Source organism: Piliocolobus tephrosceles, chromosome 14, assembly GCF_002776525.5.
Source record: "Piliocolobus tephrosceles isolate RC106 chromosome 14, ASM277652v3, whole genome shotgun sequence".
NCBI lineage: Eukaryota > Metazoa > Chordata > Mammalia > Primates > Cercopithecidae > Piliocolobus > Piliocolobus tephrosceles.
The window spans coordinates 1,525,140-1,535,858 of NC_045447.1; the positions used below are offsets into that span (position 1 = coordinate 1,525,140).

At 60.2% G+C, this 10,719-nt stretch overlaps 2 protein-coding genes across 3 annotated transcripts in view; both read left to right on the forward strand.

Moving 5' to 3' along the window:
• The first annotated feature begins 2,341 nt into the window (after nucleotides 1-2,341).
• On the forward strand, nucleotides 2,342-6,936 carry LCN15 (lipocalin 15). Of its 2 annotated transcripts, XM_026457529.2 has the most exons (7): nucleotides 2,342-2,461; nucleotides 2,845-2,984; nucleotides 3,071-3,141; nucleotides 3,376-3,486; nucleotides 4,226-4,327; nucleotides 4,665-4,725; nucleotides 6,787-6,936. In XM_026457529.2, exons 1-6 carry the CDS (start codon nucleotides 2,366-2,368, stop codon nucleotides 4,697-4,699), a joined length of 555 nt encoding a protein of 184 aa, XP_026313314.1. In that variant the 5' UTR covers nucleotides 2,342-2,365; the 3' UTR covers nucleotides 4,700-4,725; nucleotides 6,787-6,936. The 2 variants fall into 2 exon arrangements, 1 of the variants encoding a protein (XP_026313314.1); XR_003309999.1 differs by lacking the exons at nucleotides 2,342-2,461; nucleotides 2,845-2,984; nucleotides 3,071-3,141; nucleotides 3,376-3,486; nucleotides 6,787-6,936 and adding an exon at nucleotides 3,660-3,746 and having other exon boundaries at nucleotides 4,665-4,704.
• A 1,238-nt stretch (nucleotides 6,937-8,174) lies between these two features.
• Nucleotides 8,175-10,719, forward strand: part of LCN8 (lipocalin 8) — a 4,267-nt gene continuing 1,722 nt past the window's right edge. Inside the window, exons 1-3 of the mRNA XM_023227694.1 lie at nucleotides 8,175-8,546; nucleotides 9,592-9,722; nucleotides 10,179-10,249. Coding sequence (XP_023083462.1) covers nucleotides 8,454-8,546; nucleotides 9,592-9,722; nucleotides 10,179-10,249 — 295 coding nt within the window. The 5' untranslated portion in view covers nucleotides 8,175-8,453. The remainder of the gene's footprint in view (nucleotides 8,547-9,591; nucleotides 9,723-10,178; nucleotides 10,250-10,719) is intronic.

Here is a 10,719-nt window from a genome sequence, read left to right on the forward strand (position 1 = left end):
TTTTAGTAGAGACGGGGTTTCACTGTGTTCACCAGGATGGTCTCGATTTCCTGACCTCGTGATCCGCCCACCTCGGCCTCCCAAAGTGCTGGGATTACAGGCGTGAGCCACCGCACCCGGCCGTCTTTTTCTTTTTATTTATTTTTTTTGAGACGGAGTTTTGCTCTTTCGCCCAGGTTGGAGTGCAATGGTGCCAGCTCGGCTCACTGCAACCTCCCCCCACCCACCTCGCTTCAGGTTCAAGCAAGTCTCCTGCCTCAGTCTCCCGAGTAGCTGGGACTACAGGCACCCGCCACCACGGCCGGCTAATTCTTGTATTTTTAGAGGAGACAGGGTTTCACCATGTTGGCCAGGCTGGTCTCGAACTCCTGACCTCAGGTGATCCACCTGCCTCGGCCTCCCAAATTGCAAGGATTACAGGCGTGAGCCACCGCTCCCGGCCTCTTTTATTTTTAATGGAGTGGCTTGTTTTCTTTTTACTGGGTCTTGGGAGTTCCTCATGGATGCTGGATTTCAGTCTCAGATCAGCTGTGTTTTGTCAATGTTTTCCCGCTGCATTCTAACTGCTGACGCAGATGAACTTGGCAGGGGCGTGGCTGGGCACTGGAACCCCCTGAAGCCCAGTGGAGGCCGCAAGCAGAAGCCCTCAGCTCCTTCCCTTCCCCGATGGTGGGGGCCGAGGGTCTTTCTCTGACCCTGCCCCCTTATGTCACCAGTGGAGGGTGTCCAGGTTCTTGGCATTTTGAACGAAGAATTGTACATAACACACAAACAAAGCAAGAAAAGAATGAAGCAACAAAAGCAGAAATTTATTGAAAATGAAAGCATGCTCTATAGGATGGGAGCAGGCGGAGCAAGCAGCTCAAGGGCCCCAGTTACAGAATGTTCTGGGGTTTCAATATCCTCTAGAGGTTTACCATTAGTTACTTGGTGTACGCCCTATGTAAACGAAGAGGATGAAGTCAAAGTAATTTTCTCGGCTGAGCACGGCATCTCACGCCTATAATCCCAGCACTTTGGGAGGCTGAGGCGGGTGGATCACCTGAGATGGGGAGCTCAGGACCAGCCTGGATAACATGGAGAAACCCTGTCTCTGCTAAAAATACAAAATTAGCCAGGTGTGGTGGTGGGTGCCTGTAATCCCAGATAGTCAGGAGGCTGAGGCAGGCAAATCGCTTAAACCTGGGAGGCAGAGGCTGCAGAGAGCCAAGATCGCGCCACTGCACTCCAGCCTGGGCAACAATAATGAAACTCTGTCTCGAAAAAAAAAAAAAAAACCAAAGTCATGTACTTGGTATGAGTCCTATCTAAACCCTATGTGAACGGAGAGGATGGAGTGAAGGTACAAAGTCATTCACGTTCCCATCATCGTTGGTGTTTCCATTTGATTTGGTTCCAGGATATCCTTAGGCTCCCTGCTGTCTCCAGGTCCTCTTCTCCTGCCTCACTCTCATTCCAGAGGACTGGCAGTGCTGGCCTCCCTGGCAGGACCCCCAACCCTGACCAGAGGTTTCTGGGTGGTGTGCTCTGAGGCCACCTGCTGCTCCTGGCCCAGTGTCCCTGGGTGCTCTGTGGGAACACAGAGAGGTCACTTGGGAGGTTCCGGCCTCTGCCAGCCCGCGGCGCCTTCCTGGCGTCATTGCCCCCCGCATGCTTACACAACCAGTGATAAGGTGGTATCCAATGCCGTAATCCTCCCCAGGGCCAGCCCAGCCCCGTCTGGTCCTGTCTGGTGCCTGGTCTGCTTGCTGGAAGCCCAGCTGCGGGCTGCATCGGGGGTGGTGGGGGTCTGGAGTGAGGGGTGCCCAGGCCTCTCTCACAGTGTGGGGGCACAAGCTCTGCCCTGGACACTCTTCCAGTGTGACCCTACCCACATGTTGGGGGTGAGAGAAGGGGGCTTTCTGGGTGGCCAGACCCCAGGAGAGGGACCTAGCCAGAGCAACCCCAGCCCAGCTGCCTGCAGCTGCACCCCAAGGGCCCTGGCTCAGCCCAGCCAGACACAGTGTGGACAGAGGGGCTTGGGCATGAGTCCAGGCAAGCCAGGACAAGTCTCTGCTGTGGCTTGGCAGTGACCCCGTGATTGGTGACATGTCTGACAGGCCTAGGGGACAAATCCTCAGCCCGGGTGCGTCAGGCCAGAGCCTGGCTGTCTGGAGCCCTCCAGGAAATGCCCCCCGAGGCTGGGGGACACCTGAGTGATTGTGCCAAACAATGGACAAGAGGGCTGGAGTCTCAGAGCCAAAGTGCCTTCCGCTTCCATCTGCTCCGCCCAGGAGCAGGTGCACCCAGGTGGTGGCCTGGGCTATAAAGCTGGCCCCCTGGGGCTTGGGGACTCAGCACCAGGGGCTGGAGGGCAGGTGAGGGGATGACGTTGTTCCTGCTCGGCGCAATCCTGGCCCTTCTCTGGGCGCCCACGGCACAGGCTGAGGTTCTGCTGCAGCCTGACTTCAATGCTGAAAAGGTACCAGGGGCCTCTGCTGTCCTGCGGTGGGTGGGAGCTGGGCCCCTGCCGGAGACAACGTGATAATTGTGACAACTGCCTTTCCTGGGGCGCTTGCTCTGTGCCCAGCCAGGCACGTGCTGTAGACCCGCTCTGCATTTAATCCTAAACCAACCCGTGAATGGATCATTACTGCACCCACTTCACAGCTGGGGAACTGAGGCTCACAGCTGCACTGTGACCTGCCCGAGATGAGTTCCTGTCCACCTGGGCTCAGCTCGCACCCGAGAGATGGCCACTCCGAGGCCCCTTGCCGTGTCACTTCTGGGTTGTCCCCTGGGTCCCTGGGCAAGGAGGGCCCTGCTGCTGGCTGTCCTGGCCTGCGGTGACTAAGTCCCTGGCAGTTCTCAGGCCTCTGGTACGTGGTCTCCATGGCATCTGACTGCAAGGTCTTCCTGGGCAAGAAGGACCACCTGCCTATGTCCACCAGGGCCGTCAGGCCCACAGAGGAGGACGGCCTCCACGTCCACATGGAGTTCCCGGGGTGAGCTACTTGGGCTGGGCTGCCTGTGCTGGGCTGGGGGGCCGAGGTAGCTGGGGGCCATGAGTTAGCCAGCTGTGCACCCCCAGGGTGGACGGCTGTAACCAGGTGGATGCCGAGTACCTGAAGGTGGGCTCCAAGGGACACTTCAGAGTCCCAGGTAAGTCCTGCTTCATCCGCCTTCAGGGGTGCTGGATGCTGCTTCTCTGGGGGTGATGTGGGGCTGACTTTCCACCAGGGCTCCAGCTGTCCATCCCAGTCTCCAGCCCCTCCCCGCCCCTCCTCTGCCCTCGGGGAACATGCTCACAGCCCAGCAGCAGGGGCAGGCATGGGTGGGGTCGGTGCCCGGCCACATCCACTTCTCCAGCCTGATCGGCCGCCTGTCTCTCCGCAGCCTTGGGCTACCTGGACGTGCGCATCGTGGACACAGACTACAGCTCCTTCGCAGTCCTTTACATCTACAAGGAGCTGGAGGGGGCCCTCAGCACCATGGTGCAGCTCTACAGTGAGTGCCTGTCCCACCCCCCCCCCCCGGCCCCCCCCCCCCCCCCCCCCGGCCCCCCCCCCATCCGGTCCGCCCCCCCCCCCCGCCCGCCTGCCGGCCCCGCCCCTTCTCACAGGCCCCACCCTCACCTCCTCCGGGGGGGTCCCCCCCTTTTAGGCCGAATTTAGGCCCCGCCTCCTCACCCCTGGGCCCTCCCCTTCTGGTGCTGCCCCATGCCCTCTCCTGCTGTGACCTCACACTCCTGGCCTGGCCAGGACCAGGTAGGGTGGGAGCTGGACTCCCGCGGTGCTTTGGATGTGGAGGAGGTTGGCTGCGGGGGCATCCCGCAGTGCGTGCTCCTCTCTGGACTTCTGAGAGCGGTGCCCCGCCCTTCCCTGCCTGGCCTCACTGCCTGAGTTCCGGGGCTGGGGCTGAGGTTCTTTATAACTCCTGCGGACTCCCCGGTTGGAGCGGACGGGGTTAGTCTGGAGGCCTCCTGGCTGCAGGGAAAGATGCTCAAGGGGGATTGGGGCCCATGAGGACAGCCAGACCACCCCAACCTCCCGGACACCTTGGTGTGAACTGGGGAAGGAGGCCCCAGGTTTCCTTCAGCCAGGCAGGAGCTTTATGCAGGGCACAACCTGCCCAACCCAGGGTGGGGGCCTTGCTGTCAGCCCTCAGGGAGGTGGACTAAGGCCAGGAAATCCCCTGCTGCACTCCTGTGAGCTGCTGGGTTCACAGTGACCTCTGCTCTGCCCAGGCCGGACCCAGGACGTGAGTCCCCAGGCTCTGAAGGCCTTCCAGGACTTCTACCCAACCCTGGGGCTCTCCGATGACATGATGGTCATGCTGCCCAAGTCAGGTACCCTGGCAAGCCCTGCCCTTCCCATGCCACCCCGTCTGGCCCTCCCCTCCCATGAGCCCACCCTTCCTTCCGCTCACAGCACAGGCAGTGTGCGGGCAGCAGGGGGTCTTCTCTTCTGGGGTGGGCTGGCAGCCCCTGCAGCCCCTCCCCCACCTCCCCCAGCACAGACTACCAGAGAGGCTTTGGGCAGCCCTGGGAGGGAGGCTCTGGGCTCCACTCTCTGGGGATGGTGGAGCTGTCCAGTGGCCCTTGGCACCCAGGGGTTGGGGGCTGCAGAAACCGAGGGCAGTCCTGGCCATCAGCATCTCACGGATGGATGTCTTCCTCCCCACAGACACCTGCAGCCTGGAGAGCAAGGAGGCACCCTGACACCTCTGGAGCCCGGCCCTTCCCAGGTGGGTTCTCCAGGCTCTGCAGGGGCTGCCCTGGTTGCCTCTCCCCTCCCTATCGCAGCTTGACATCTGCTTGTGTCTGTCCCGTGCCCGCCCCGCTGTTTTGCCTGGCAACCCCATGCTTCAGGCCTCAGCTTAGACATCACCTCTCCCAGGAAGCCGCCCTTGACTTCCTAAGGTACCCATCACAGAGTACCACAAATGGGGCGACGTGAAACAGCAGAAGTTTGGCTGGGTGCAGTGGCTCACGCCTGTCATCCCAGCACTTTGGGAGGCCGAGGCAGGCGGATCACCTGAGGTCGGGAGTTCGAGACCAGCCTGACCAACATGGAGAAACCCTGTCTCTACTAAAAATACAGAATTTAGCTGGGCGTGGTGGTGCCTGCCTATAATCCCAGCTACTTGTGAGGCTGAGGCAGGAGAATCGCTTGAACCCAGGAGGCGGAGGTTGCGGTGAGCCGTGGTTGTGGTGAGCCGAGGTTGCGTTGAGCCGAGGTTGCGGTGAGCCAAGATTGCGCCATTGCAGTCCAGCCTGGGTGACAAGAGAGAAACTCCATCTCAAAAAAACAAAACAAAACAAACAAACAAACAAAAACAGCAGAAGTTTATCTCTCCCAGTTCTGGAGGCCAGAAGTCCAAAATCAAGGTGTCCACAGAGTTGGTTCCTCTGGAGGCTCTGAGGGAGACTCCCTCCCACACCGCCCCCCAGCTCCCACGGCTGGGCACTGTCCTAGGCGTTTGTTGGCCTGCGGAAGCATCAGCCCCATCTCTGCCTCCATCCTCCCACGACCACCTTCCTCCTGTGCGTCAGTGTCCAAACTTCCCTCCTAGTATCTGTGCTGCTGAAGCGAGCACCCCACGGCCCTCTTCTTATGGGGATACCTGTCCGCAGATTTAGGGCCCGCTGTAAATGCACGATGATCTCATCTCCAGATTCTAAACTAATGGTATCTGCAAAGACCATGTCCAAATACGACCACGTTCGGAGGTTCCAGGTGGGCCTGAAGTTTTGGGGACACGATTCAATCCACGGCTCTGTGTCCCCACTGTGTCCACACAGCCCTTGGCTCCCTCCCCAGGGCAGGGTCCTGCTTTGGAATTGTGGGGGCCGTGTCTTCTCCCCCAGGGCCCAGGAGGGCAGACCACAGCCTTCACGCGCAGCGCCCATCGCAGGAGCCACATGCAGGTGGGGTCTTGGGGAGATCTCTCCCTCAGCCAGATGCCGGAGGACCGCTGGGTCCCCCGCCCAGGTTCACCACCAAGAATTTGGGCGCAACCACACATCACGTGTCTGACGTGACAGTCACCGGCGTCTGGAGGGACACTGGCCCTTCCTGGCATGGTGGGAGGAGGTGGGGGGCTCTGAGGCGGGGCTGTTTCTCCTTCGTTTCCACCGTGCTGCTGCTGGACTTCCTGCATCTCTGCTCCTCTCCATGAGCTTCGCCTCCACTCCCAGGGTCCCCTTCCTGGAGACTCGCCGTCCTGCCTGGGTACACTGGGGCTGTCCAGCTTAGCACAAGTCTGCACCAAAGTCTCCCTGCACACACCCGCTGGGTTGGGAAATGTGGGGGTCAACGCCAAACTGCCCTCCTCCAGAAGGTTCTGTGAGCAGAACATGTGGCCCCATCCCCCCATGATCTTGAAGAGTGCCCCCCCGGGGTAGAGTGCTCCCCCGGGCCACCACGGGTGACCATGGAGGCTGTGGGTTCTGTGGTGGCTTCATGGACATTCCGGGGCTTTCTTGCCACGCTGGCCCCTTCACCAAGGACCAGGCAGAGGCCGTGGCTCACTGCCACTCAGCCAGGGACTGGGCATGGGGCTGGGTCCCCCACCCCCGGGGAAGGTGGGGAGGTGTTGGAGCCAGGGTCGGCCTCTCACCTGGGGCCTGTGGGGCAGCAGTGGTAGCTGGCGTATGTTTCCAGGTTTGCAGGAGTTTTGCAGCAGAATGAGCTCTCCCTGGCCTGTCGGTGGTGGCTGTGGAAGAGTGATGCCCGGCTTGTGGGGAGCAGGAAGGGCGTTTGTTGCGGGAGTGGGTGATGGAGTCGCCGTGCATTTTCCATGCAGGTGGAGCCACGGCAGCGGGCGCCTTCGCCCCTGGAGTTGAGACCCACAGCCCTTGGGGACCACCCGGAGCCTCTCCATCCTCCGACCCCCGCCTGTGGGATGCCTCGTGGGACGCCTCTTTCTATTCAATAAACAGATGCTGCAGCCTCACAGTCCTCACCTCTTTGGAAATGCCCTGGGGGAGGGCACAGTGGGCCCCTGCCTGACCCTAGCACTGCTGGGGGGACTGAGGCGGGGAGGCAAGTGTGAGAGGGCCCTGGCCGAGGGAGCAGGAGGCAGGAGTGAGCGGGCAGGAGGCAGGGGTGAGAGGCCCTGGGGAGGGGCAGGAGGCAGCAGCCACTCTTGGCCTGTGCGGGGGCTGAAACCACAGGAAGAATGGAGCATCCTGGCCCAGTCTCTATGGGTCTGCAGTGCTGTGGGGAACTGGGCACCCTGTGAAGAAGGTGCAGCTGCTGGGGCTCTGCTGGGCACACAGGCTCCGGGTGCAGGAGATGGGAGAGCTGCAGGAGGCTGGGGAGTTAGGCCCATTTGGGTTTTGCACCCCCCCCCGCACTGCTGTGATTGTGGGCACCTGGTTTATACCCCTGGAAATGGGTCACAGTTGTGGCCAGGGGATTGCCAGCCAGCCTGGGCGCTCCACAGCCAACCTCATAAACATAGGTAGCTACCCTGTGTGCTCCTTGTTTCAAAGATCAAGAAACTGGCCCAGCGCGGTGGCTCACGCCTGTAATCCCAGCACTTTGGGAAGCTGAGGCGGACGGATCACCTGAGGTCAGAAGTGCCAGACCAGCCTGGCCAACATGGCAAAACCCTGTCTCTACTAAAAATACAAGACAGCTGAGTGTGGTGGTGCACGCCTGTAATCCCAGCTACTCAGAAGGCTGAGGCAGGGAGAATTGCTTGAACCCAGGAGGCAGAGGTTGCAGTGAGCCAAGATCACACCATTGCGCTCCAGCCTGGGCGATGGAGCAAGACTCTGTCTCAAAAAAAAAAAAAAAAAAAAGATCAAGAAACCAAGGCACAGAAGGGTTGGGTAACTTATCCAAGGCTGCACAGCCCGGAAGAGGCCAGACTGGCTGCAAGCCTGGGTGATCAGGCTCCAGGGCCGGGCTCCGCACTGGCCCTGGGTGATGTCTGGTGCAGCAGAGGCCCTCCCCCCTGTCACTCTGGTCACTGGCACTGTGCCTCTGGCCTCCGGAGCCCTGACTGCCCACTGTGTCTGGCGCACATTTCAAGGGGCCGGGTGTGGGGTGGCACAGGAAGGTGCTGGAGGCTCTGGTCCGTTGCCCATCAGTGCCCACGGCCCTCACAGGGCAGGCCCGAACGAGCCCAAAAGAACAAGTGTCCTGTGGGTGGGGGTTCACCGAGCCCCAGGTGGTGTGGGTGGAGCTCCTCCTCCTCTCAGGCCCCCAGACGGCCCCAGCAGCATCCACTGCTGTCCACACACCAGGAGGGTGGCCGGGCAGGCTGCTGTCTAGGCCAGACTAACCCTTTCGGTGGGCGTGGGTGGCACTAGGGCCGGATGACGCTTGTGCAGAAACCCAAGTCTGAGCAGCCAGCAGCTAAGCTGTCCTGATGACGTTCCTGGGTGAGCGCACGAGCCTGTGCTGTCTGTATATAGTCGGCCCAGGCTGTGCAGCAGAGGAGCCCGGAGCCCGGACCCCGCCATGGAGGCCAGACTGACGTGCACCATCCTGGGTGTCCTCGCGGTGCTCTGGGTGCAGGTGGCAGCAGCCATGGTGGAGCTGGATCGGCAGAAGGTGTCTTCTCCTTCTTAGTTGGTGGGGCTCCTCCTACACCCCCAGCCCCACAGGCTCAGGGAAGGAGGCCTCTCCTGGTGTGAGGAGCTCGTGGGGACGCTGGTGCCTGGCTAGACACTTCCTTGTTAGTGGCATTTTCTTTTCTGCTGAGTCTGTGTCGGCTGCTGGGCCAGACATACATTGGCAGGCCCAAGGAAGGTAGATGCTGGAGACGAAGATTCTTTCCTCCCGAAAATGACCGGGTTTTGTTTTTTTTTGTTTTTTGTTTTTTGTTTTTTTTTTTTTGAGACAGAGTCTCGCTCTCTCGCCCAGGCTGGAGTGCAGTGGTGCAATCTCAGCTCACTGCAAGCTCCATCTCCTGGGTTCACGCCATTCTTCTGCCTCAGCCTCCCGAGTAGCTGGGACTACAGGCACCCGCCACCACGCCTGCTAATTTTTTTGTATTTTTAGTAGAGATGGGGTTTCACCGTGTTGGCCAAGATGGTCTCGATCTCCTGACCTTGCGATCCGCCTGCCTCGGCCTCCCAAAGTGCTGGGATTACAGGCGTGAGCCACCGCGCCCAGCCAAATGATCGGGTTTTTAAAAGTCTCAGTGGAAGTCCTGGCTCTGGGCAGGTTGCTGAGGGCAGGAGGCCCCTCCCCGGCGTGGCTGGCAGGCTGGTGAGCTGCGCTGCCCGAGCCACCCCGTTCCCTGCCGTTTCTCTCTCCGCCGCACCCTGCGGGCTTTCTTTTCCAGGCCCCTGCTCCTGGGTCCTGCCCCCGAGGTCAGGCAGGGCCTGTGGTTCCTCCCCAAATGTCCCGGAAGCCCTAGGGCCTGTTCGGTAGCTCTAGATGGCCCGGTGGGGAGGAGCCGCCCTGTCGGCGTTGCTGTCTGATGGCTTGAAGGGACCCCTTGGAAGGACACACACCTGGGAACAGTTGGGCTCACAGATGCCATCTCCTGACCTGTCAGAGCCCAGCAGGCCCCTGCCCGGGGGTTGGTGGAAGGCCCCTGGGGGTCTCAGACCCACTGCTCAGCTCATGGCCAGGCTCCGCATCTCTCTAGATTGGAGGATTCTGGCGGGAAGTCGGTGTGGCCTCCTATCAAAGCCTGGTGCTGATGGCCCCAAAGCGGGTGGAGGGCTTGTTCCTCACCTTGAGCGGGAGTAACCTGACCGTGAAGGTCGCATATAACAGGTAAGAGGCCTGGGGGCTGCTGGAGAGGAAGAGGCATGCATGGCCGGGGACTGGGCGTGGGCCGCTGCACCCACTGCAGCATGGGGTCTGGGTTAAGTGCCGTCCTGCCGGTGAGCCAGCCCTCCCTTTGCCCACCTGCCTGGGCCCTCGACTCCCAGGCTCCTGGATCTGAATTTTCTCTCAAATGTAAGCATAGTGTTTTAATGAAGTCCTGTGAACTTATAAGGAAGGAAAAGGGGTGTGGGGCAGGTAGCCGGCTGGAGGGAACAGAGCCCCCAGGGGAAGGCCGGTGCAGCCCCCACCTGGCACATTCCCCACCTCATCCTGCTCCAGGCCCTGGGATGCTCCACAGTGCTGCCTGTGCCCTTCCTAAAGACTAGGCCTCACTCCGGGAAGGAGCCCAGCAGGTGGGACACAGGCTGGCATTTTCCTGATGGGCACTTTGCTGCCTTTCAGCTCAGGAAGCTGTGAGATAGAGAGGATTGTGGGCTCAGAAATAGACACTACGGGAAAATTTGCTTTTCCTGGTAAGTGCAGTTGCCCTGTCATGGCAAGTGCAGCCCAGCTGTGCACACAGCTAGGCCTTATTGTTCCCCTTGCTGTTCCCTGCACTGTGCTCTGTGCTGTTTCCCTGTACTATTCCCCATGCTGTTCCCTGCACTGTTTCCCATGCTGTTCCCTGCACTTTTCTCTGTGCTGTTCCCTGCACTGTTCCCTATGCTGTTCCTTGCACTGTTCCCCATGCTGTTCCCTGAACTTTTCTCTGTACTATTCCCCATGCTGTTCCCTGTACTGTTCCCTATGCTGTTTCCTGCACTGTTCCCTATGCTGTTTCCTGCACGGTTCCCCATGCTGTTCCCTGCACTGTTCCCCATGCTGTTCCCTGCACTTTTCTCTGTACTGTTCCCCATGCTGTCCCCTGTACTGTTCCCTATGCTGTTTCCTGCACGGTTCCCCATGCTGTTCCCTGCACTGTTCCCCATGCTGTTCCCTGCAC